This window comes from Elgaria multicarinata, chromosome 3 (genome assembly GCF_023053635.1).
Source record: "Elgaria multicarinata webbii isolate HBS135686 ecotype San Diego chromosome 3, rElgMul1.1.pri, whole genome shotgun sequence".
Classification (NCBI taxonomy): Eukaryota; Metazoa; Chordata; class Lepidosauria; order Squamata; family Anguidae; genus Elgaria; species Elgaria multicarinata.
The window spans coordinates 110263146-110289393 of record NC_086173.1 but is presented as its reverse complement, the minus strand read 5'-3'; the positions used below and the strand labels follow the sequence as shown (position 1 = coordinate 110289393).

The 26248-nt window shown below is 40.8% G+C and overlaps 1 protein-coding gene across 1 annotated transcript in view; it reads left to right on the top strand.

Annotated features, from left to right (window-relative positions):
* The window catches only part of NUP210 (nucleoporin 210), a 107107-nt gene that overhangs the window by 78948 nt on the left and 1911 nt on the right, over window positions 1–26248 (top strand). The window contains exons 29-37 of the mRNA XM_063121248.1: window positions 4771–4856; window positions 6013–6187; window positions 11757–11932; window positions 12738–12955; window positions 15718–15854; window positions 18091–18214; window positions 20211–20357; window positions 23719–23969; window positions 24977–25193. Of these exons, the coding sequence (XP_062977318.1) occupies window positions 4771–4856; window positions 6013–6187; window positions 11757–11932; window positions 12738–12955; window positions 15718–15854; window positions 18091–18214; window positions 20211–20357; window positions 23719–23969; window positions 24977–25193 (1531 nt within the window). The remainder of the gene's footprint in view (window positions 1–4770; window positions 4857–6012; window positions 6188–11756; window positions 11933–12737; window positions 12956–15717; window positions 15855–18090; window positions 18215–20210; window positions 20358–23718; window positions 23970–24976; window positions 25194–26248) is intronic.

Below are 26248 nucleotides of genomic sequence, written 5' to 3'. Positions count from 1 at the left end.
TCCCCAGAATTCAGGAAAAATGCAAGCCAAGTCAGGCGTGCCACAGAAGTCCAGCAAGCCCAAAAAGGGGCGGATTTCCTGGCAATGGACCTCCCTAGGTGTAAGGCCTTACATTAATAAGGTGTGGACATATAGAGGAACATGGCAGTGCAATATGCACTTGTGTCACCACATACCATAATCCTGTCCAGATCAAGAAGGACCTCACTTGCAGCAGTTTTTCAACTTTTCCGTAGGTACTTGAGTTCTCTTCCACAATAAATTTCCAATTCCATATCAGACTGGCATTTAGCACGTACTCTGGGGCTTTCTGATTGCTCAGATCATCCAATCATACCCAACAGCTAAGTCTTCAGTGCTTGGTGCATAACATAGTTATTGCATTGTAAATCCCGTTAATTTCATTGGTTCTTAATTTGAAAAAAGTGTGTTTAGTATTTCAGTGAGATTAATGAAATTGAAATTACATTTTCATGGAGCTAAATAATTAATGTTAGCTATAATGCATAAATGCTGTCTGGATGGTTTTCTTCGTCTTAAAGACCAGTCATCAGGGTTAGTTTTTGAATTACTTAGTTCTGCATTATTCGAATGGATTGTGTTTTTCCTCATATATTACGCTTGCAGTTTCTGTAAGTATATGTGCTTCAGAAAGTGAAAAAACACCTTGATGTCCTTTTAGATGTATATGCAGAAAATCCACAAGTGTAAGACATTTGAAGATTGAAGTTTTATAAATATGCAGTCCTGATCCAGTTATTCTCTATAGTTGAGTGAAGTGCTCAACTACAGAGAAATAAAGATACGGGTGTGTCCTACTCAACTGGCAAAGAGCATCAAGGCAGCCTGGACTTCTGCTTTCATGTACTCTGTCTGTCTGCAGTTCCCTGCTTTTACCAGATACTTCCCCCCCCCCCCAATTTGTGCACTATGACAGCCAAGAAACTTAGAATCCAGTCACAGAAAAAGATCAGAGACAAAAGTATGTGTGGGGTGAGGAATCATGAAAAATGCCTGGCTTGCATCTTACAATCAGAGAAGCATAATGCTTTTATAGCTCAAAAGCCAATTGTACCGACAAGCCCTTAACAATCACTTACAGCAGTTACAACAAAAGAACTCTTAAGATGTGCTGTCCAAGATCTTGTGTACCTGATACTTAAATTATGTCAATTTGCATTCTGCCTGATGGATACATGTGGTTTCAGCTTTAGGTTTTATGAATTCCATCATACTGGACTTTTTTTAAAATCATAGGTGACTGCATTAAGGTATTGATATTTAAGAACAACCACTTTTAAAGTGGCATTTTTAGGCCATCCCAGTGCGAACATGTAGTTAGAGCTGTCTTTGTCGTCGGTAATGGAATTGAGCTGTCATAAGTCAGGACTAGTTTTAACAGTATCTGTAGAATACCATGTTAGAAGCACTTTTGTTGGCAGAAAGAATCGATGGGTTAGTTCCAGCTTTTATTCTGCCTATAGTGGAAGGAGAAGGAGCCAATCTCTGCTGATTCCTTCCTCTGTCTACAGGCCCCAGCATCCCCTCTCCCACTGTTCTGGGGCGGGAAGAAGGGGTTCCCCCAACCCTTCAGAACAGATTTGGGGGAATAAGGGGACTGCAGGGGGGAGGGGAAATCAATGAAGATTATACCCCCTCCTTCCGCCAGCATAATTCCTCCACTGAAGCAGAAGGCTCCCGCAGATGGAAGGAGACCTTCTGTCTGTAGGGGGATGAGACTGGATCCCACCCAATGTCATTACATGTTCAGCAAAGGTACAAAGAAGGAAAAAGAAAGTACTGGGCTATTATGGCCCCATTTGTGCAACGTATTTACTGCAACAGTAGCATTTAGCATTGTTTCCTGGGCATTTTAGCTAGAGTAGCCCACCAGTGGAATTTGTCTCTCTGAAAACTTATCTATGTGAGAATGAAATACCCTTTTTCCAACCCACTATTCTGGCAACCCAACCCTAAATGTTTCCACAATTCACATTCCATTTGGGAATTAGGACCAAATTAAATGTTCTAATCACACATAGGGCTTCTTTAGATTAAGGGGAAATTGTGTTTCTTTACCAGGAGATTGTTCCCTGCTTCTCTTGCTCAGTTGTAATGGGGCTGCGTTACATGATCTATAATGGAAAACTTCCCCTCTGCTTGCTGCTCATAGCCCTGACTGGGACAGCATCCTCTCTTGGGTGATTTATAGCACAATTTCCCCTGTACACAGTATTTATTTATTTATTTATTTAATTTATATACCGCCCCATAGCTGAAGCTCTATGGGTGGTTTATAAAAGTTAAAAACAGTGGACATTAAAAAGTATACAAAATTTAAAACCATCAAAAAATATAAAAACAGTATAAAACAGTATTCATTTTAAACAACAACAGTTCTGGGGTCCATTAAAAAAAAACTTAGCATGTGTTGTTAAATGCTGTTAAATGCCTGGGAGAAGAGAAAGTCTTAACCTGGATATCACGGTAGGATATCCTGAGATATTTCAGTAGAATCAGGATATCACAGTTGTTGTTTTTTAATGGAATTACTGGGGCAAGGTGTGGGAGATATGCAGGAGGTTGCTGATATTATGAAAAAGACCTGTGAAATTACTTGAGTGGCCAGTCACGAGCGCGCCTTATTCGTTAGTGTGAAGAAACCCACAGTGATATTATGTGTGATAGGTTTCTTTATCCCGGTATAAGCTTGCACAGCCCCTATTCAGATCAAGACTGGCACTCTGGGAAAGAGGGATTAAATATTTTCCCTCCTCATTTTTGTCTTGAAATTCACACACAAACACTCACGGCAGGGTATTTTAAAAAAAAGGAAAATTTGAGTCAGTGGAACCTTTTTTAGAGCCACCAAACACATACACACACCAGTGGGGAGTGGAATTTCATGAAAAAATAGATGGGGGAAGGTTTAACACATGCACAAGCACTATGGTCCCAATCCAAATAGAAGGCATGAGTGCTTACACTGGAGTAAAAACAACAACCCTGTTATGCATAGCTCGAGCCTCGTGTGGCACAGAGTGGTAAGCGGCAGTTACTGCCGCCGAAACTCTCCCCATGGCCTGAGTTCGATCCCAGCGGAAGCTGGTTCTCAGGCAGCCGGCTCAGGTCAACTCAGCCTTCCATCCTTCTGAAGTCAGTAAAATGAGTACCCAGCTAGCTGGGGGAAAGGTAACTGCAACTGGGGAAGGCAATGGCAAACCACCCCACTAAAAAGTCTGCCAAGAAAACGTCAACAAAAGCAGGCGTCTCTCTAGGAGTCAGCATTAACTCAAGTGCTTGCACGAGAGGTTCCTTTCCTTTTCTATGCATAGCTTCACTAAGCATGACCAGAAGAACATTTAGTTTGACCCTTATGTGTATCAAAACACTCCACTTCCCATGAAGGAACTTATACTATACCTCCCATTTATTTTAGAATCAATATTGTATCTAACGTGTAAGCAATGAAGAATTATTTATTGTTATATAGTATTCTCCCCATTGAGATCAGGTGGGCTCCTAGTGCGGAGTGTTTCTGTCACCAACTTAAAGCGTATTAGTTTGCCCACGCATTTTCCTGAGTGCTAGCATTGCCAGCTATCCCTGGTTATTTTGAATGGGTTATTTTATTATTTTATTGATGGGTTTTACAGAATTTTGTTTTTATTTCATGAAACACTCTTGGCTTTTTTATTTTTAAATGAAAAGTAGTATATACATTTTCTAAAATAAACAAAAAATATATTTATATCCCAGCACACAGCCCAAGTGGGGCTTATATATTTGTACGAGATGTATTTACTAAATGTGTGTGTGCTTCCTTGCTCCAAGTTTCCGCAAAATAAATATTGGCTGGTGGAAGCGATGAGGCAGATAACAATCCAACAACACATACTGTTTCCCCTTCCTTTGCCCATCCTTTCTCTCCAACACCTTCCAGCATGTCTCCAACCAGTCTCCTTACAGGCCTCTCAGAATCATAGAATAGTAGAGTTGGAAGGGGCCTACAAGGCCATCGAGTCCAACCCCCTGCTCAATGCAGGAACCCACCTTAAAGCATCCCTGACAGATGGTTGTCCTGCTGCCTCTTGAAGGCCTCTAGTGTGGGAGAGCCCACAACCTCCCTAGGTAACTGTCGTACTGCTCTAACAGTCAGGAAGTTTTTCCTGATGTCCAGCCGGAATCTGGCTTCCTGTAACTTGAGCCCGTTATTCCATGTCCTGTATAAGCCACTTCCACCCAGCCATGCTCGGTCCATAGAGTCCCTTCTTACCCACTGACACCCTGGCATGGAGCACAGTGAGGACTGGACCCTAACTTTTCATAGTATATATAAAATTAAAATAGTGATTTAAAGGTCTTGGAAAGATGTCCTGTGCAATTTTATCATGAAAAGGGCATCAATTGAGAGGAGAACCAAAAGGATTCCTGTACACCTATAAATTATTTCAGTTTTTCTATTAATTACTACCTATGACAGATTTCACCCCCTACAAAGTCCTTTTATAAGCTACCCTTTATATTTAGCATGCAAATAGGTCAACTGACATTAAAAAGACTTACTTGTCTTTTAAAAGTTAAGCAATGCCTCCATGCTTTGCAATTTCCTTCTGAATAATACATTAAAGATAAGTATCTTTCTGCGTTAAAATAAGCGTAGTCCTTTCATGTGTTGCAATAATTTCCTTTTAGTTGTTTGAAGATGAAATAGTCGATGTAGTATTCATTACTTTTATAAAGACCTAATAAAATTGTTTCATTTTGTAGGTATTTGAAGAACTAGTTATTATGGGTGTTGAAGTAGGACAGATCTTAATGTCACCGAACTCTTTTTTTAAAGTTCAAACAAACAGGTAGGTGATCTTCACATTATAATCTTGAAGCATGGTCTTCTAAATGAAAGATAGAATGGTTGTGGCGGGGAGTGTGGAAACAAGCTGTCTTGGGAGATCATGTCTTGGCTTAAAAAGCAGATATATCAATAAATCTTGTGGATCAGCATAAAGTTCCTTTGCTCCTCCCTTCATGGTCCTCCTCCCTGGCAAACAAGCCAGGGACTCTTCCATTAACTTTTTTCCAAACTGGGAAACTGTGGTTAATGGCTTTGAACAAGCCAAGATATGAAACATGCATCAAAATATGGGCATTGCGTTGGACTTCATAAACAAAACAAATCCCCCAACATAGCTTTATCGTGTCTTCCTTGACACGATATTTACCATTGTTGCTCTAACAAGATGAATCTAGAGTTGATGAGGAAAACTTTAATTCGTTTAGCCCATAGGGCTATACATTGAACTGGAACAGCTATTAAAAACTATGTACATAGAGCAAAAAACAAAATAAAACCCCAAGGCCCTTTGTTTTTGTTTGATTAAATCCCAATAACTTCACTCTTAGAAGAGGATTATGCATACTGATAGGTAGTTATATTTATAAGGAAAATCTGTGTTTCTGGCTGAATGAAAAAGCTACTGTTATGTCCCATGTATATTACATATAAATCTCTGCACTATTTATGTTTAATACAGCAATGCCATGGACATACATTTTTTTAAAAATCAATATTATGAACAAATAATTTCCAGGAAACTACTACGATCTGCTTAGTCATGCCCCTGTCTCTATCTCTAATATCAACATTGACCCTGGCAGACTAATCTCACTCTGAAGGCTCTTTATACAAAATACTTCTGAAGGAAGCTTCCTGGAGTCTTGTCCATTTGTATTCTGAATCAAGTTTACAACAGTAAATGACAACAGGGCAGCAAGTATTTTTTTAATGTCTGCACAAGCACAGATAAGATGTCTTACAAGGAGTCTTGAATCAAAATCTGAACCTTTTGAATCTTAGATTTTTAAAAAATGCTTTTTAACAACAAGGCAGAGATGTGCCAACAAATGGCAATGCAGTTTATACAAACTTATGCTGTAAACATTGATCTTTGCCTTTTAAGAGAGTCTTATGCTGGTTTTGTTTATATTTATTTACTTCTTTGTTTTATTAAGAGACAGAGTTGCTTCTCTGAGTTACCATGTTCTGGACGGTCAAGATAGAGTCCCTGTGGTCCAGATTGATGACAGCGGCCTTCTAAATTCTGGGTCCCTGATAGGACTGTCAACAATAGAAGTAATTTCTCAAGAGCCATTTGGAATCAACCAGACCCTTATTGTCGCCGTCAAGGTAGGGGTTTTCAGTTCCTTTCAATGAGATTAGGATGCTGCCACGGTAAATTCCATTTGCTGTGCTTAGAACTGTAATTTCCCATTATTCCAACTGGAGAAAGTAATTGAAGCTTCAGTTTTGGAAGGCATCAAGTGAAGAGTAGCCTTCAATTCTGTTTTAACAGAATGGCAGAGCACTAGTTTTATTCTGTGATGTGCAATTAAACATGGTGACCAAAATTAAGAACGATGGGTGCAGATGACACTTATTGATGTTTGAACTTCTATTGCTTCTCACAAATATAATCATTTTTAAAATAGATTGTGGAAGATATGGACACACAAAATGATATATTACAAGGAATACTGGAAATAAATGTGTTTAAGCAACGTTTTGTACAAGCTATAATAGGTAATTCTTCTTGTGCTCATTAAAGCATTTGTCCTTGAAAGTTGACTATTCCTAGTGATCATCACTTCACTTTGATGAACTTCTGAATAATGTATTCCATTATTTCTGAAAATACACACACACCCCAAAAAGTGATTCTCAAGCTGGGATAATTCTTTTGCCATAGGGTAGTATCAGACTATCATATAGGATGTAGGCTTACCAGGGTTGTATTCCCACCCACCCACCCCTTGAAAACACTCACAGGAAGGAAAGACCCTTACATTTGCTAGAACTCATCTTCTATATGGATCGCACAAAGAAGTCTGCAAGCCTCAAAATAAGGATGTCTTGGGGAATATTAAAATGTGTTGGAAGAACCAGGTGTGCGTGTTACATAGCAACAGAGTTATCTCTGAAAGCTCAGTCCACTGAAGTCCAGCTGGCATTCCCCTTTATTGTGAGTAAATTATGTGCTTGAGGAACAGGTAGGAACTGATACATCTGTAGAAAAATCAGTCCTTCAGATATTTCTTTGTTATGAGAATTTTCCACGCCCATCTCCAAATAAGAGACTGCAGAGGATTGCTTATCCGTAACTGTTATCCCCTGTACACACACTGCACTCTTGTTCTCAATTGTTTACCCTCCACAGTCATGACAGAACTATTTGCCGCCCCTCCTGGTGCATGCATAGTGGGCAAGGTGACGTAAGTGGGTGCCATTCCTATCAAATCTCTAGAACTGGGGTGGGGAAGCTCTTTCAGCCCGGGGGTCATATTAAGTTTCAGATAAGCTCTCAAGCCACATTCCAGTGGTCCCTGGGGCCACATTGGGTGGGGACAAAGGCAAAAGGAGTGGAAATAAAAATACAAATTGTAGGATAAATCCTATTGTAACGTAGAGCTCTTACTGCCCAGAGGTCTTAGGATAGGCTTTTCAAACTTTTAGAATGAAGGAAAAACTGCACTAAAGCTGGAAAATCACCCAGTGATTGTGGGGGAGGGGGCCCGGAAGAAGAGTTGTCGCCTTCTGGGGAACCATAGTGGGACAGATTTGGCCCCCACCACTGAGGTTCCCCACCCTTGCTCTAGACCCTTCTGCCATGTAGCTTGTATGTATGAACTCCCTAATGTATAACTGGATCTCAAAATCTCTAAGAACAGTAATCAACTCTATTTTAGGCCTTGGCCAAAGAAATGGCAGCCTTCCTGACCCTTCCCCAGTGAGGTTTTCCCTTCCCTCTTCTATAGTCAGTTCCCCCACGGCTCCCACCTTAGTCATGAACTGGCAGGAGGAGAACCCAAGACAAACTAAGGGACTGAGAAAGGAGAGGAGAAACAACACCCTATTTATTTATTTATTACATTTCTATACCACCCAATAGCCGGAGCTCTCTGGGCGGTTCACAAAAATTAAAAACATTCAAAGTATAAAACAACAGTATAAAACCATAATATAAAATACAATATAAAAGCTCAACCAGATAAAAAAGGGGCTAAATGCCTGGGCAAGGGCCCATAGTCCAAGTCCAAGGAATTGCTCACCCTCTCCTCTGTCTTCTGAACCTTTCAGTAGGATGGCCAGGGCAGAGACCAAATCTCAACTGTGAGACCAACTTGTGGTCTCCTGGGGCAGGCTGCAGCAAGGGACACAGAACAGGCTCAGTACCCACCACAAGCCTACTTTTTCTTTTCTTCTTCTATTCCACTTGGTCTGTTGAGAAGAGAGAGGCAGCTAGGATTGCTTCTCAAATAGGCCATAAAACTTTGACTAATCATTGCAAAAGAATTATTGGCTCCAGGGAATAAACAGAGGGGAAGGGAACTGTCATGGGCTGAGCCCATGGTTCCTTTAAGAGAACATCTTTTGCTTCATCCAAGGGAGAGGGAGAGGGGTTCCTTTGTGTCTGAAAAGGGAGTAGCAAGTGAAATGCCAAGGCCACGCTGGGCGAGAAGCGCCTGGCATCTGATAACGCCTCCCCAGGCTGGTACGGCGTGGGGGGAGTAACAAGTTGCAGCTGTGCAATGTCTGGGATCATTCCCCCTCCCTTCGGGAGAGGTGTGGGTTGCTATGGGGTTTCTATTGGTCAGGGTGGGTCTGGTGACAAGGGGGTCCCAGAAAGGGATAAAAAGCCTAGGCACCCAAGGGTCCAGTCTCTTTCTTGTGGGTGTCAGGAGTCCAGCGTGTGCGTGGTGAGTTAGAGCATCCAGGCCTGGCTAGCTGGATGGCGGAAGCGCCACACGGCCGCTGAGGGAAAGATTTCTAGTTTGAGTGGCGTAAAGCTGAATTGGAGTGAGCAACAAAGGGGTTGAGTCGCAGAGTTAAATGTTTGTTATGTTTTAGTCTAGGTTTGGGTACAAGTGGGCAAGGGACCTTTCCGGAGTTATGGCTGGTGGGTGGTAAAGTGGGGAGAGAGTGTGAATTTAATTGGCTTGAGCATGTAAAGGGGGAGGGGGAGGTATTAGTCCCTGCTGTCCTAAGTGTGTCATTCCTTTGTCCGTGTTTCCCCCCAAAACCTCTTACGTGTTTACCTTAATGTGTGGACCCTTACGGAAGTGTGTAGTGTGAAGAATAAAAGTATTTGGTCCCTATCTCTGGAGTGTGGTGTTGCTTCCTTGAGAACCTAGACTCTAAAGGGTTAACAAGCGGCAATGAAGGGGCGTGTGTCTGGGCTGGCTGAGTCAGACCCCCCTTCTCCGGCCGGGGAATCGCTGAGTCAAACCGAGCGATTCCACCACAGGAACATCGTAACCTCTAAGGAGCTGCTAGAACTAGAATTGGGAAGCCCTAGAACTGCAGGATGGTACATCTGTCTGGTCTGTAAAGTAATCTCAGGCTCTGGACTGGTCCCACCCATGCTCACTTGCCATTGGGCCTTCCTGGACGTAATAAATGGTGGACAAAACATATATTGCAGCTTTCCAAGGGATATGCTCTACTTCTGCTGAAAATGGTGCAAAGTCAAGATTTTTTTAAAAAAATACTATATACTTATATCAGACTTGTCACATGCTCAAGAGAGTTAAATGTAAAACGAACTTGAAAACATTCTTGAAAATGGTTTTACTAGCTGTCCAAGTCAAAGGGAATATGTACTAATACTGTAATCGACTAATACAAAAAAGAGCTATATACACCAGTTCTCTTGGACACATTTTACTGTCTCTGAAAATGCTGCTTGCTTCAGGCCAAACCCATCCATTCCTTTTAGAGTACATGTCCATTTTGCAACAAAACATAAAACTCTACCAGAACTCTAACAGGGAAGAAAAAGAGAAGGCCCTTGTTACATAGGAGGCTTGAAGGGAGCATTCACTACAATGTTCTTAAAAAAGAAACAGTTGTGGAGGGGTGGGGGGTGTTTCTTTAGGTTTCCCTCATTTATTTTTCAAAGGAGAACTGAAAATATTCTTTTTTCCTCCCTTTTTGATAGTTAACCTAAATAAGTCAGTCAGGTTTGCCTTCATTAAATAATAACAAAAATACCATCCAATAATAAACTGTTTCAAAATCCGTTGACTTAATAGACACATCCATTTAGACTGTTTGGAAGGTAGCTGTTGAAGGAAATGAACTGTGTGTATGGTGCAGCCTGTGTGTATGGTACTGGCCTGAGACAGATGGGTGTTCTGTGAGTAGCTAGTTTGTCTGTTCAGTGAGATGGTGTCCAACCTATTCTGGATGAGGTTGCACACCACCTCAAGGATCAAGTTCATGGACTGGGATACACCTGGATACACTTTTGTCACTGAAAGCCCAAGTAGCCTCAGTGGCTAGACGTGCCTTTCATTAGATTAGTCTGGTGGGACAACTGCATTCTCTTCTGGACAGAGATAGCCTAGCTATCTCTGTCCAGTTATCCATTTCCTGGTAATATCCAAGATTGATTAAGGTAATGTGTTGTACGAAGTGGGGGCTGCTTTTGAAGACTGTTCTGAAACCTCTGTAAGTTCAAAATATAGGTGCCAAATTATTTATTGGAAGCACTCTGTAAAAACATCTTGCCAATATTGAAAGAACTTTCCTATGGAGTTCACTGGTTTGCTGTTTTCCTGTCCATTTCTGAGCACAGTTCAAAGTGCTGGTTCTTGTCTTCAACACCCTAGTTGACCCAATAAAGGAACATGACCAACCTCTGAAGCCGAGGCTGGTCCCTGCCATCTGAAATGTCAACTGCTGACTTTCAATGATGGCACTGTGTTTGTGCAATTCCCTTCCCAGAAAGGCCTGCCTCACCAAGATTGTTATCTTTTGGTTGCTATCTCTATTTTATCTTGTTTTTGTAAACTGCCCTGGAAGCTCTGCTGAACAATGTAATCAGAATCTTTTAAATAGATTGTTTGATCCTATGTATAAAAAAACTTGTTAATTATAAGTTAATCAGTTTTATGTACACTCAGTAGAACCTATATCTCTAATATCAATTTACTTTTCAATCCTTTTTTTGCTTACCCATATGTTGCCACCTAATGAGGCATGTAGCACCTTTACCTCTTATAAAGGAGGTTTTGCAGGTTACTTCTTTAGCTTGTATGGCTACAGAAGCTGTAAAAGGGAAGATTTTATCACATGACCATTGGATTTTGTTTTGGATTAATGGCTTGGATCCTAAACTGGTCTTCCATTCAATATGAAGTGCCACATTCAATGTCCCATGCCATTCCCAATGATCACCCAGCAGATTTCAGGGGCCACAAAGGTCTGCAGAAGGAAGATGAAAAGCCCAGTTTGATGAACATGAACTCTGCTCCATTCACTGAACCAGCCCTACTATGAGGAAGAGTGAGGGGGTTGCCTCAGCCAGCTAATTTGGGTCTCATGAAAGTTCACCAAATTCTTAATATTTAATTTATGATTGTTGTATTTTCAGGAAGGTCGGATTTTCTGCCTCAGGTACCAAAATAACTTGACCAGCCATGGATATTATGAGGAGGCATTTTTTGCTCTGCCTCAAAAGCAGCAAAATGTCTTGGGCAAGCCCTGATCCAACCCATACTTCCCACAGATATGTTTAATATGTAATATACATCATTCAAAATCCCAAATGTGTTTATTAGTAGTATGGGGTTAAGATCACTAATTTGTTTATTCGTAGTGAAATAAGAGGTCAAGATCAAAATCTAAAAGGATACGATTGATTATTGTGCAGAGAAAATGATGTCGTGTTATGTTTTCCACTGTTGATATTATATAGGTGGCTCCCATTTCCTATCTGAGAATATCCATGAACCCAATTTTCCACACACACAACCATGAGGCATTAATGACATTACCTTTGGGTATGACCTTGACCTTGACCATCCACTTCCATGACAATTTTGGAGATATTTTCCACTCACAAAATTCTGTGCTTGGCTTTGCAACCAACAGGTAATTGTCAATAGCAAGGGAATAAGTTTATAGGAGCTATAAATAGATTAGTATGTGTGCTAATTCAAGGTGCTGAGACTTCATTATTCAAGGTGCTGAGACTTCAGACCTACCCAGATGAATTTCAAGATGTCCAATTGATATTTTAATATTATATCAGTTTTATATGTTTTAATCAGTTTTGTGCAGTTTGGTGTACTGGTGGTGTTGGTGTGGCCTTGCCAGATTGCTGGTTTGAAAAAGTGCACAGTACAATTCTTCCGTGAGATCTGACTGACTGTTACCAGTATTGTGTGTATTGGGAAGTAGAAAGGGTATTGCTTAATTTCTGTTTTTAAAAGTTCTAAAGCAAATGCAATCCATTCAGACCAAATCAGTTCCTTGAAAGCATTTCTACCCCAAGTTGGATTTAATGGTAATCCGAAACACATTGACTGAGAGGTTTTGTAGAAACAAATGGAATTTCTTCTAAGTAAATATACATAGGATCAGATACCAATCATTTATAAATGGCTCTTGTCAACTGATTGCATCTATTCATAATTGGTTGGTATTTGATACTACAGTTTATATATTTACGTGGAAGTTCTACATAAGGAACTGTTAAAGAAGCATCCTAAAGGTTTGCTTATTGGGAATCTAATGGTTGCCACGTCTGTAGCATGCAAGAGCCATGTGAATGATATGGCCATCTTCACCTGCTGTCTTTTGAACTTCCTGTTCCCACTGACATTCAAAAATAAAGTAAAATGTTCTCTCCCCTTGCCTACTGCAAATGTTTATTATTATTTATTTCTGTCTGCAGAGATGATTTTGTGCAGGTTGGAAAAGGAGCCTCCAACAACACATTAATAATCCGAACAATGAATGTAGGCCTAAGTTTGCTAAAGGTTTGGGATGTAGAGCACAGCAGTATTGCAGATTATGTGCCACTTCCTGTGCAACATGCCATCTACCCTGAGCTCAGAGATGTTATCGTTGGCGATGTCATTTGCTTAACTTCTTCACTGGTAAACCAAGAAGGTAAGAAATTGTTGAATACTAATAGACATTAACTGAAAGGAAAAGAAAGCCTCCCACAACATTAAATTGCCATGGAAACTTTGTAGAGTTGCTTGTGTGACACATCTTTAAAACAACCAAATGCATTATTCATTATGTTGTTCACTATCAAATGTCAGCCCCCATTCTTGCTAATGGGATGAACAGACTTAATCATCTCCTCTGTATTTAATTAAATCACATCAATACGTTGTTTGTTCTGAATTGTTGTCATTTCTATCGATCTTTGAACTAATATATTTAATATAATTGCATTTTGCCACATGGATATGCAAAAATAGAGTGTCCATTTTCTTTACTAAGTAGGTCATGAGGCAGTTGACATGATTTGAAGGTTATGTGATTTTGACAGAAAGTCAACATGTTTGCATTCGTGTTTTATATAAATGTTTAATAGATCTTTATAGAGTCAATATACAGATTTGAGGCCATGGGTTAAAGCTTGTGTGGTCTTGCTAGTGCTGTTTGTGTGTCAATGCCAGATTGCTGGCCTAGATCGCCTCCTCCCATATGTACCTACCCGGACCTTAAGATCATCTCCAGGGGCCCTTCTCCGTGAGCCCCTGCCAAAGGAAGTGAGGCAGGTGGCTACTAGGAGGAGGGCTTTCTCCGCTGTGGCACCCCGGTTGTGGAACGAGCTCCCCAGAGAGGTCCGCTTGGCGCCTACACTGTACTGCTTTCGTCGCCAGCTGAAGACCTTTTTATTCACTCAGTATTTTAACACTTAATTTTAACTTAAATTTAAATTTTACTGTTTTAACTCTGTATTTTAATCTTATATCAACTTTGCTGTGTGGTTTTATCCTGGTTGCGCTTTTTATACTGTATCTCGTAATTGTGTTTTAACCTGTTGGGTGTTTTACTGTGGTTTTAATTTTTGTGAACCGCCCAGAGAGCTTCGGCTATTGGGCGGTATAAAAATGTAATAAATAAAATAAAATAAATAAAATAAATAAATAGAAGACATACCATGCCGTTGTTCCTGGGCTTGGTTGTCAGTAGCCAAACATCAGGCAATGCACATATAAAGATGGATCCGGCTGAATCATGCTAAATAATGCCACTGTATCAGAAAGAAAGTACATATACTTGCAGCAAACAATGCACTTCAGAAAAAGCTGATAGCATTCCTATAGCCAGCTTTTATATTGCCTAAAGAGTGGTCAGACTGGTTAAAAAATGGCCTGCTACCAATCCTACCACTCCTGTACCTTTACTTCTAGCTCTATCCATGTGTATGTAGTTTATGCAATAGAATGACAAACTGCAATTTACCCTGAGCTGTTTTACCCTTATGATTTTTAATCTTTGTTATTACTTTGTAAATGTTGCTGGTTTTGCTGTCGTTTACTATTTTTACTGCCATGCTGATTCAGGGAGGAAGGGAGTTGTGCCTTAAATCTTTTTTGTGAACCACTCTTATAATCCCTTTTGTATCTGAAGAAAAGTGCACTCGTTGTCCTAAGTACAATACAAATAATACCCATTGTCACGGCTAGCTGCATATTTTTGAGGGCCCTTGGACAAGACACTCTCAGTGAGTCTTATCTTCTCACCACCACTGTCATTAGCTGCTCTTGTGCCTCATCCTGTTTCGCAACCTTGCTGTGTGAGAAAGTAGGCGGGGGCATCTACTGCTTCTTGCTTATCACCACCACCATCATCTGGACTGGAGTGAGAGGCATGTGAACAAGCAGCTTGCAATGGTGAAGAAGAACAAATACAAGGGGCTCTTGGGTGTGGGCCTCTTGTGTCCCTCCCATCCTACTTTGGTGGTCCAATCTGAAATAATGTCCCTTTCCAAGTTAGTGGCATAATTAGATTGAGAGCTTTTCAGTTTATGAATAAGCTCCTCAGAGGCAGTTGGCATGTTATATGGAAGCTATTTAGCTGCTCAGCCGGTTTGCTAGCATTAGGAGGTAAGCCTTTTGTGTACACTAGGTCACCACACAGCTGGAGCAATTTTACTCATGTGAACGGAAACCTTTTCTGGGAGAAAAGTGTGTGGAGTCATTTGGATCAGCATCCATGTCACAGCCCTAATGCGTAGATCGCTTAAGCTTACTCCGAAGGAGTTATTCAGCATTTTCTTTGTGGCTAGAGAGAATCCAACTGTCTACTTCCTGTCTGAGTAGCAGCAGTGGCTTTGAAGCTGATGTTGAAGCAGCCATGTTGTGGCTTTAGTGAAAGAGGTTGTGTTTAGTAAACTGGATATTGGCTTTCTTCAAGAAATTAGACAGAAGCAAAACACCCAGCTGTGGAGATTTAGGGGAAATGTCTCTTTGCAGTCCACAGAGAGGGGGAGGAGGATAATCAAGTGAATGGGATTAGGTCTTTCAGTCCTCCTCCTTGAATAAGAACATAAGAAGACAGTGGCCAACCAGCTGCCCACAGGGAACCCATAAGCAGGACACAGGTGCAACAGCACCCTCCTGCTACTTCATTGTGCATTGCTGGATTGGATCTGCCTCTGTTTACAAAATAGTGATTTTGCAGAGTGTGTGTGTGTGTGTGTGTGTTTATGCATATTTGTCCAATACGTGTATGGCTAAGCTCATAATTCTGACTTAAAATTATTTTTTCAATTTATGCAATAGATATACTCCTTTCATAAAGAAGGATAAAGTATATCACAACCTGACTATCACAGTATGGTTTATTATTATTATTATTATTATTATTATTATTATTATTATTTTGTTACAAATCTCCTTTTCTCACAGGTTTGTCAGGATCATGGAGTTCTTCTTTAAACAACATTCTTCAGATTGATTCAAAGACAGGGGTAGCTGTAGCAAGGAATTCTGGAACTGTTACAATATATTATGAGGTTTCTGGGCTACTTAAGACTTACCAGGAGGTGAGAAACTTTTTAATTCCATTTGAACTGTTGCTATTCTCAGTGAATCTTGTTGTGAACAAGAAGGATGTTGACGTATGCCCTTCTCAACAGCTACATCTAAACCGCTTTGTAAAGTTCTTCAAGTTTAAAAAATAACTTGAGATTTCCTGTGAGAGCAGTTTAGAAATAGTTATTATTATTATTATTATTTATTTATTTATTTATTTATATAGCACCATCAATGTACATGGTGCTGTACAGAGTTCATACATTCCTTTCAGTAGTTCTATACCAGGGGTATGGAGCCTTTTGCCATCCAGATCTTTTTGGACTCCAACTCTCATCACTTGTGACCATTGGACTCAACTTCATACTTGAGTGCAATAACCTCTGGTGGGCCACAGGTCACCCATCCCTGTTCTGCATTCTCGCACGCGTACACACATTCATACTAAGGCGTGCAGACACACACACCCCAAATGCCATTTTAAATTTGGAAACAGCTGTGGAGAGGAAACCCCCTTGTTGCACATTACATGTAGCCATCTTCTATGTCCAAAGGAAGCATGGGCAATATCCAGTGGGGCTCCTCTGCCTCTGTTGCTTCTGTTGCACTCACGAGACCCACCGCTTTGGCACTTTGAAAATCGCCCCAGAAAGGAGCAGAAATGGTCATTTCTGGATAGGGACAAGTCCGCAGAGCTTCCTTCTGTGAGCTCCGCTGACTGGCCCCATTCTAGAAATGAGCATTTCAATTTGTCTCGGCTTATTTTTAGAAGCACCAAAGTCCCATTGCACAAGCAGTGCATGCTGCTAGTGCAGAGGCACTACCCTATGTCACCTAATATATTTATTCTTAGCTTTTTAAAATTATTTTTATGTGGCAAACGTCAGTTGTTTGCAGGGCTAAAATGTTTCGAAATTCTACATGGATTTCAGGTAAATGGTATATATTTTAGGTGAAACAGCATGTTTAAATTTAAATTCAAGCAGCCGGCTCGGGTCGACTCAGCCTTCCATCCTCCCGAGGTCGGTAAAATGAGTACCCAGATAGCTGGGGGAAAGGTAATAATGGCCAGGGAAGGCAATGGCAAACCACCCTGCTATAAGGCCTGCCAAGAAAATGTCAGCGAAAGCTGGCGTCCCTCCAAGAGTCAGCAATGACTCAGTGCTTGCACGGGAGGTTCCTTTCCTCAAGATTAAGCTATACTACAATTTTGCTTTAAAAGTACCCATCTTTCAATGAATTTATCTTCAAAACTTATTAATATTATAATTAATATTATTTTTGGCTCAGTTCAGACAACACGTTTGTCAACGCAGTGTGAAAACTCCACTCAACGGTTGAGTTTTTAGGGGGTACTCCCCACACAACATGTTCTAACTCCACCATTGTGTGATTGTGGGCTACTGTGGAGTTGAGCAAAATCCATTGTGATGTTTGATTGATAGTTCCTCCTCCCTCTCTCCTCCCCCAGTCCTTCCAATGGTATCCTATCAGCCATTGCTGCAAAAAAAAAATATCCCGGCAGCTTTCCTAGAGCGGCACTCGCTCCTTTCGCCACTCTTGCCAGGAAATTCTGTAGCCAGTGGGAAAACTCAATGCAACGTAATACTCCATGGAGCCTGCCACACAACACTACGGTTGTGCAGGAACTCTCCTCTCCACAATGTGAATATTTTGCGTGGAGTGTTTTCCAAAAAAAAATCCACTGTTGCGTGGAGTTTTCCCACCAATCAACACATTTCTCAATGGTTTTTTTTAATAAAAATTTCCAAATTTTATTGTGAATATCAACAAACAAAACAAAAAATACATCGTGAAAATGGGGGGGAGACACGACACCATAGATTGTGTATATAGAATTATCATTTCCATCATATAAACTTTTTTTTAAAAGGGAGAGAGTTATACAAAGGTTTCAAGAAAACCAGACCAAATATCCATATATTTATCCTCTTGCAAGTTGCATCTATGTAACACTCGTTCAAAAGTTGATAATGTTATTAGGTCCTCAATCCATTGCATTATAGGAGGTGTAAATTTGTCCTTCCAATGTGATAATATAAGTCTTTTGGCTGTCAAAAGAGCTCTGAAGATCCAGACTCCACCATGGAGTTCTAAAACCACCATTGAGAAACGTGATGTCTGAACTGAGTCTCTCTTGGCTCTGTAGGAATTGCATCCCAGTGAGTGTGCAGAAGATTGCAACCCTCAATAAGTGATACTGTGATCTCTTCTTTTTCCTTTAAGGTGTCAATTAATGTACCTCAAAGGATTGTGGCCATGCATGTAAGTGGAATGAAAACAAATATTCAGGATGCTCCGACTTCAAAGGTTATAGTTAAAATTGGGCACAGAAGCAAAAATATGAAAGGTATACTTATTGATCTTTCTGTTTCTGAAAGCTTGTCTCCTGCTTTTCTGTGCAACTAATTTTCTATGTAAACATTACATGAAATATTTCTGTATATGGTTTTTAAAGTTTAATTGTGGAAATATGTTTAAATAATTATTTTAGAGCAGATACAAATTCAGTGAATTAAATCAATAAAACTGAGTAGGCTTTAGTGGAAAACACACCTTTTGGGCAAGAACATCAGTGCCAAACATTTTGTTTATATGTTTGACGGAGACACGATCACCCACTTTTTCCACCACAGAAAGGCAATTTTCAGTCTCAAAGAGTGCTTATCAACGGAACCTTCTCAAACTGGGGGGAGGTAACATGTGAGGTACCACAGGGCTCAGTCCTGGGCCCAGTGCTCTTCAATATTTTTATTAATGATTTGGATGAGGAGGTGCAGGGAACGCTTATCAGATTTGCAGATGACTCAAAATTGGGTGGGATAGCTAATACCCTGGAAGACAGAAACAAACTTCAAAGTGATCTTGATAGGCTGGAGTGCTGGGCTGAAAACAACAGAATGAAATTTAATAGGGATAAATGCCAAGCTCTACATCTAGGAAATAGAAATCAAATGCACAGTTACAAGATGGGAGATACTTGGCTCAGCAATACTACAAATGAGAAGGATCTTGGAATTGTTGTAGATCACAAGCTGAATATGAGCCAACAGTGCAATAAGGCTGCAAGAAAGGCCAATGCTATTTTGGGCTGCATTAATAGAAGTATAGCTTCCAAATCACGTGAGGTACTGGTTCCTCCCTATTCAGGCCTGGTTACGCCTCATCTGGAGTATTGCGTCCAGTTCTGGGCTCCACAGTTCAAGAAGGACGCAGACAAGCTGGAGCTTGTTCAGAGGAGGGCAACGAGAATGATCAGGGTCTGGAAACAAAGCCCTATGAAGAGAGACTGAAACAACTGGGCATGTTTGGCCTGGAGAAGAGAAGATTGAGGGGAGACATGATAGCACTCTTCAAATACTTAAAAGGTTGTCACACAGAGGAGGGCCAGGATCTCTTCTCAATCCTCCCAGAGTACAGGACACAGAATAACGGGCTCAAGTTACAGGAAGCCAGATTCCAGCTGGACATCAGGAAAAACTTCCTGACTGTTAGAGCAGTACGACAATGGAACCAGTTACCTAGAGATGTAGTGGGCTAGAATAATTCAAGAGGCAGCTGGACTACCATTTGTCAGGGATGCTTTAGGGTGGATTCCTGCATTGAGCAGGGGGTTGGACTCGATGGCCTTGTAGACCCCTTCCAACTCTGCTATTCTATGATTCTATGTGGGTGTAGTGGTCCATTATCTGCCAAATATTTGACAACTCAACCCATCTCTTTTCATCCTTTTTATATAAATTAATTATTATTGTTCAAATATTTACCTGTCATGAAATGATCAACAAGAGTGTGTCAAATTGTGACATAAATAATAGTTTCTACACCACAACAAATATTTAATGATTAATAAGCAAGTATATTTTAACAATGCAATGCAGAGCACTCAGCAGTTTCTGATATATTGACTATATTTCTAAGGAAACTAATGCCCCATTTCAATCCAATAATAAATGACACCATTTATCTTCTTGACAACCTCTGGAAAACACATTAGTGAGACTTCCATAGTATGTAACTGGGTTACAAGGCCTTGATCCAAAGTTTAAATGAAGTGAAATTACATGCAGCTCAATATGACCCGTCACTTAACAACACTTTATACCTCATTCATTCTCAATAATTATTGTTGTAAAGCTTTTGATGTTAAATGCTTTTAAGTCATAGGTGAGAAAAGTCATCTGTGTAAGTCTTCCTGCTCTAATCAACGGCTTGTCTTTTAAATGCTTAAAAATGTAATGAGATTATAGTTTGACATGATTTGCTGTGGGTTTTTTAACCAATGCTAATCCTCAAAAAGATTATTTTTCGGTTGATACGTTAATTCTTTCACCCAATTTTTTTAGGAGAATGTTCACCTGCCCAAATTGAAGTAATTGAAGAAATGAGGCCCCAGTCTAGTATCAGCTGCCAACTTCATTTCAACAACGATGTATTTGATTTCCCAGCCTCTGAAATTTTTACAACAGAACCTGGTTTTGATGTAACTTCAGGTAAGAGGAAAGGACCAAATTGTATTAAGTTTTCAACTATGATTTCGGATGATGATGGTACTGGGAATTTTATGTAGAGAAAAACTGAGACTAGCACAGTAAATATGATTTCCCCTTTGCACAATAGATAGATTTATAGTTACGGGTGCTTTATACTCATAAAGCTAAGCCCTGTATAACATGTTTTTATATAATGTACTGCATTATGTGTCTTCTTTCCTATCCCTCTTCAAAATGGTTGTGTCATTTTTGGCACAAGCTCTTGGTCTCTCTCCCCTACTGAAACTAAGACTAAATATATGGAACTAACCCAACTGCATATTCTTCCCTCTTTACCGTTGTCTCTGTTAAGTGCCTTCTCTCTGTGGCTCCCCCATGTCAAATTGTAACCTCTTTGGGGCAGTGTTCTGTCATGTGATTGATACTCTGCTGGGAAGTTCCCTACGCCATCTCCTCTCTTCTTTCCCAAAACTTGCCCTTCTTGCATTGAGGATGGGCAGCAACAGCAGCAGAGGTGTCAATTTTGTGGCAGGAATGGATCAGACCAGGGCACATGTAACCCAGAACCCTGTCTCCAGTGGAGGTTAGCTTGATACCTTTACTTAAAGCAGAGCATGAATGAAGTAGTTCATCTTCATCCTCTGAGTCTGTCATTCAAAGACAGACTGCTGCTCGACTTGTGAGTCCTATTTAACTGTCCTGGTTAATAGTCAATGATCTGTCAATGAATTTGGCTAGTGTCTTTTTAAACCTATCAGAGCTTTGCCACATCTTGTGGTAATAGTATGGGAGTGCCATGTTGTGCAAACTAGAATTACTTCTCCATGGTCTCTGTGCATCACACACATATGGGTGTGATGCACAAGGCCTATGCAGTGCCTTGCTCAGAGCATTGAAGAGCTGAAGAGCATGTTGGCTGGAGGCCTGACCCAACCCCACCTAGCATATCCTGGGGCGCAGCTCTTGCCTTCCCCAGTTCTCTTTCAAGTGCCTAAGTTATGAAGAAAATACGCTTGCGGAGATTAGGATACTAAGGCCTTAGCTAGACCTACCTTTTGTTCCGGGGGAGAGGAGGGGAAACCTCGCGTTGGGATTAACGCAAGATCTCGCCCCCTTTACACGTAAGGCGTGACGACCTCAGGAAGACTGGTGTCATGCCTGCCATTTTTTAATTTTTCAAGGGAGAGGAGCGCACGAACACTGGTGCGCTAAAGGTAATTTTTTAAAAAAATTCATTTCATTTCCCCGCTCCCCCCACCCTAACCCCGATGGGTGCAGCATTCCTGAGGAGAGCTGCACCCACACGGAGCGGGGTCAAGCAGTGGAAATGGGCCAGATGTTCCGCGGTCTCGGGCTCAGCCCGGGGCCGCGGAAAAAGCGGGCCCAAAGGGGAGGGATCTATCCCGGGGCAAGGGAGGGATGATCCCTCCCTGATCCCGGGATCCCCTGTGCGTCATGTGGATGCACCGGGACGATCCCAGGGTTCGCCCCGGGATATAGCCTGGTCTAGCTAAGGCCCAAGTTTCTTTCATTATATTCTTTTTCTCTTCTTGAGAGAAAATACATTTTCTTACTAGTAGCTGGGTTCACTTCAAAGCAAAGTGACCTGTGTATACTCACGTATGTGTGTATGCAGAGTTTGTCTCCAGTGAAATGGGATGTGCGAATCAGCAAAACTTGCAAAAGTTCTCCAAATTCCATCTCAAAGTCCGTATCAAGGTTTGTATCATATTGCAAGCTCTTTTCTTTTCTTTTCTTTTCTTTTTCTTTTTTTTTTTGGTATGTATGGACTTTGACCACAGTTTTCATCAAAGTCCACTTTTGGTCTGGAAGGTGCAAACTGGGTAAATCCTGATCAAAAATAAACTGAAACTAATTTCACATAACTCCCTAGAATTCTCTTAGCACTGAAAACTGTGAGTTCCCTGAAGTTGGTTAGTGTGTTGGGGCTCGGACCCCACTTCTGCCTTATACTCAGACTTTTGAGCAGGTTACTCATGCTTTGTAACTTGCCACACCTCCCTTGGCAGCTACTATGGCCTGGTTCAGACAACACGCTAAACCATGCTGCTTAGCCACAAAATGGTTAACTGTGGTTAAGCAGCATGGTTTAGCGTGTTGTCTGAACCAGGCCTATGTTTCTCAAATTGATAAATGAGTCCATACGTCTAAAAATATTACCTACTCCTGGCATAAATTAAAGCCATCAGTGCTAAAATTGGCTGTACCTAGAAAAGAAACCTAACTAAACACATTTCAGTTTTATTTTCACACTCGTAAACTTTCCAGAAACTTTATATCAACTTTTCTACACACAACCGTGTTTACATTTATTTGTTTTGGGTGATCTATTTTATTTTTGATGGTGAAAAGTGGTAGAGGCCTTTATGTACATAAGAATCTCACCAACAACTCTTCGGTCCATGGGGCACGCTCTGATATTATATTATTTATTGTCTTAACGTAATACTTAGTAATGAGCTGAGGGAGCAAAAATAATAATCCAGTAGTTAAGTAATAAAGTAATAATGAGCAACCTGGGGATATAAAGATACAAATGTGCCAGACAAGCTTAATGGTGATGATGATTGGCTGGAATTGCAGTGTTAAATGAAGACAACACAGCAGGTGGGAACAGATTTGATTTTCAGTATCAGCAAACTCCTTCATGTCTCAGCACTTCACATAGGGAAGAACGTTGCACCTGGAAAAGTTCTTTCCTCAAGGCAATTCAAATGTAAAAGCGCAGAGCACTGTCTCCGAAGGAGTCTGCCCATTCCCACAGGACCCGGCGCTAGCATTTCCTAAAGCAACTGGAAACGAGCTGAAATGTTCATTTCCAGAACAGAAGAAGTCAGTGGGGCCAGAAGATGAGCGCTCCACTGACCTCTTCCATTGTGGAAATGAGCACGTCGGCTCATTTCCGGGGCTGCTTTAAGAAGTGTTAACTTCCTCTTGCACTAGTGGTGGGTCCTGCTGGCACAACTCAAACATCAGATTTGCAGTAGAATTCAGATTTGGTCTTGATGGTTTCCATACTAGAGATGTGAAGGGCCGGGGTGGTGGGGGGTGGGAAACACACAAAATGAGGGGGGCGACCTTTCCTGTTTTTCTCCAAGGCCTGTTCTTGGTTTTTGTTGTTATTTTTTTCAAAAAATTGCAACAGCTTTGGATCATGAAATATTTTCTTTTAGAATTTAAGGAAGATGTTTATATATTGTATCCAGCCTTTACTCCCCCCCAAAAAAAGATTTCTAAAGTTGTGTAATAAGAATACCCTCAATAGTAATATAATCTAGAACATTTAAGAAGGAACAATAGCTATTAATGTTAAAATTCTTCTTGTTTTTTTTTTTTTTAGGACATTACACTTGTTCCATCACCATGCATAGACTTGCTGACAAGCAGCTAAAGCAGCTAAGCATGAGCAAAACTGCTCTCATCCTCACAGCCTCAGTCCAGGGCAGCCATTTCTCCGCAGAGCAGAGCACTGCTGAAGTGCCATTTAATCCAGGATTTTATGCTAATCAGACCGAAATTATCCTCAGTAATCAGTACACAAGTTGTGATGTGAGGATCTTTGGAGCCACTGAAATTCTTCAAAACCTTGAGGTAAGTCAGGACATAACTGACGCAGAGTGATCATGAGCTAGTATGGATACTAGGCGCACCATTCTAATAAATATGAAAAATTGACCTGCGGTGAAAAAAAATCAGAGCAAACTGGATTTCAGCCAAGAACAGAAAATGGAAGTACAAAGACAATGTTTCTGTCCTTTTTGCAATCTTTATACATAAAGTTTAAAAGTAAAATTGAAAGCACGTTGAGATGCATTTTGTTCCCTAGCGAGGCCGCTAAAATAAAGTCAAAGCTTTATTTTAAGTTAGAGGGGCTCCAACTTTCATCTGTATATTCTATAGATATTTTTACAAAGTTGTTTTAATTTCAGGTAATTGGACAATTTTAGGCCACCTACCACAAATTTGCTTTCAGTTAGTTCTGTCATCAAGCTAATAAAAATAGAAGTCAAATTAATTAAAATTAAACTTTATGTAAACGTACTCATAGGTGCGAAGTAGAATTTAAGCAATTATTAAAGGAAACAAATACATTTGTAGTCAGTTCCTTAAACCTTGGGAAATTGCCATCTGCATTTTAGCTAACCTATTTAACCTGTACATTAAAGGTAGAGTTGGCGAGGCTTTGGAATATAAAAAGAGAGAGAGACAATGATGGTGCTGGTGTTGATGTTCTACTCAGTATTCTAGTACAGATATTGACCACAATAAATCAGCACCGTTATAAAGAGACACTCATAGTGAAGCCATCCTAGAGAAAAAATCTTTTCTGTGGTTGCCATGAGCAGGGAGTGTCTATCGAGTAGTGAGTGAATATCTCTGAGAACCAACTTTCTCATCGGGGAAGACATGAAAAGAGGAAGGGGAAATTACACTGAAATGACCAATAGATCTGTCTTGATTATTTGATCGGGTGTCAGTCAGGAAACTCACGCAGCTCAAAAATAACCCAGAGAGGTTTTGGTACAGTTTTTTTGTATCACTGCTCAGGAAGAAAGACTGCCAGATGCTTTTGGTAAATAATATATTTTATCTTATAGGTGAAATCTGGCTCACCTGTGGTGATGGCCTTTGAGAAGGACAGATCCTATGGCTTGCCTAGCTATGTAACATTCACTGTGAGTTTAACAGACCCAAGACTCACAAGCAAAGGATCTTTATCTACCATACTCACTATATCCAGTGCAGTAACTGACCAGTCGATCACTATCCCAGTGACAGTGATTTCTGTTTCTGACAGAACCCTATCGATGAGACGTAAGTTTATCTCCTTTTCTCTCTGTCTGATATTGGAGTAAGTCCCTTTTTGTCTCCTTGAAGATGTTGACATCTTCAGGTTAGGTGTGAATAAGTGTTATCTACAACAGTATCTGTGGTGTTTAAATGTGTTGGCATAGAATTGTCAGCAGAGAGATTTTATTGTGTCAATATTTTTCCTCATCTCTCAATTCAAGAAGTTCAGAGAATCAGGGCCTGGTTGGGCTCCATGTATGCACCAAGGTCCCTGAGCCTCCTCTTTCTGAAGCAGCTGCCTATGCTGCCTAACAGCTCTTCCAAAATTCAGAAGACCTATCTACACTATTGTTTTAAAGAGCGTTATAAAGCGCTTTAAAGCAGTAGTGTAGAACCGGCCCAAGAGCAGGGGTGCAGAACCTCTTTCAGCCTGGGGGCCGAATCCCATTTCGGAAAAGCTCTCAGGGGCTGCATTCCACTGGTGGGCGGGGCCAAAGGGAAAAGGGATGGTTCCCAAATACCGACAGTATCAGAATGTTGTAGCTTAAAGCTCTTACTGCCAGTAACTGAGCCTTAGTAGAGGCATTGTAACCTCTTAGAGTGGGAGGGGAAACTATGCCAAAGCTGGGAAACCACCAATCGTTTGGGGGAAAGGGGTGTGGCCGGAGAAGGGGGCACGGAACCCTGGGAAAACCCAAAGAGCCAAAATGGGACCTCCTGAAGGCCAGATTTGGCCCCTGAGTCTTAAGATTCTGCACCCCTGACCTAGAAAGGGCATCAGATACAGCTTCAATGCAAAGGGTAACTTAATGAAAGCACCAGTGTACCTACAAATGTGCTTGAGTGCATGTATGGGAATTTTTGGCTACTTGGCACCATAGTCTTCATCAATAATGCTTCAGAGCTATGTTTTACTTAACAATTATGGCATAACAGTTTCAGGAACGGTTAAGGTTTGGGGTTTTTGGAAGCAATTTGTATTGACATTTCATCGTATTTTTGAGCTGTCACCAATAAGCATATTTCAGCCGTTGTTTTAAAAATTTCTACCTTACTGAAGTGCAGCCTTGCTGTTTAAA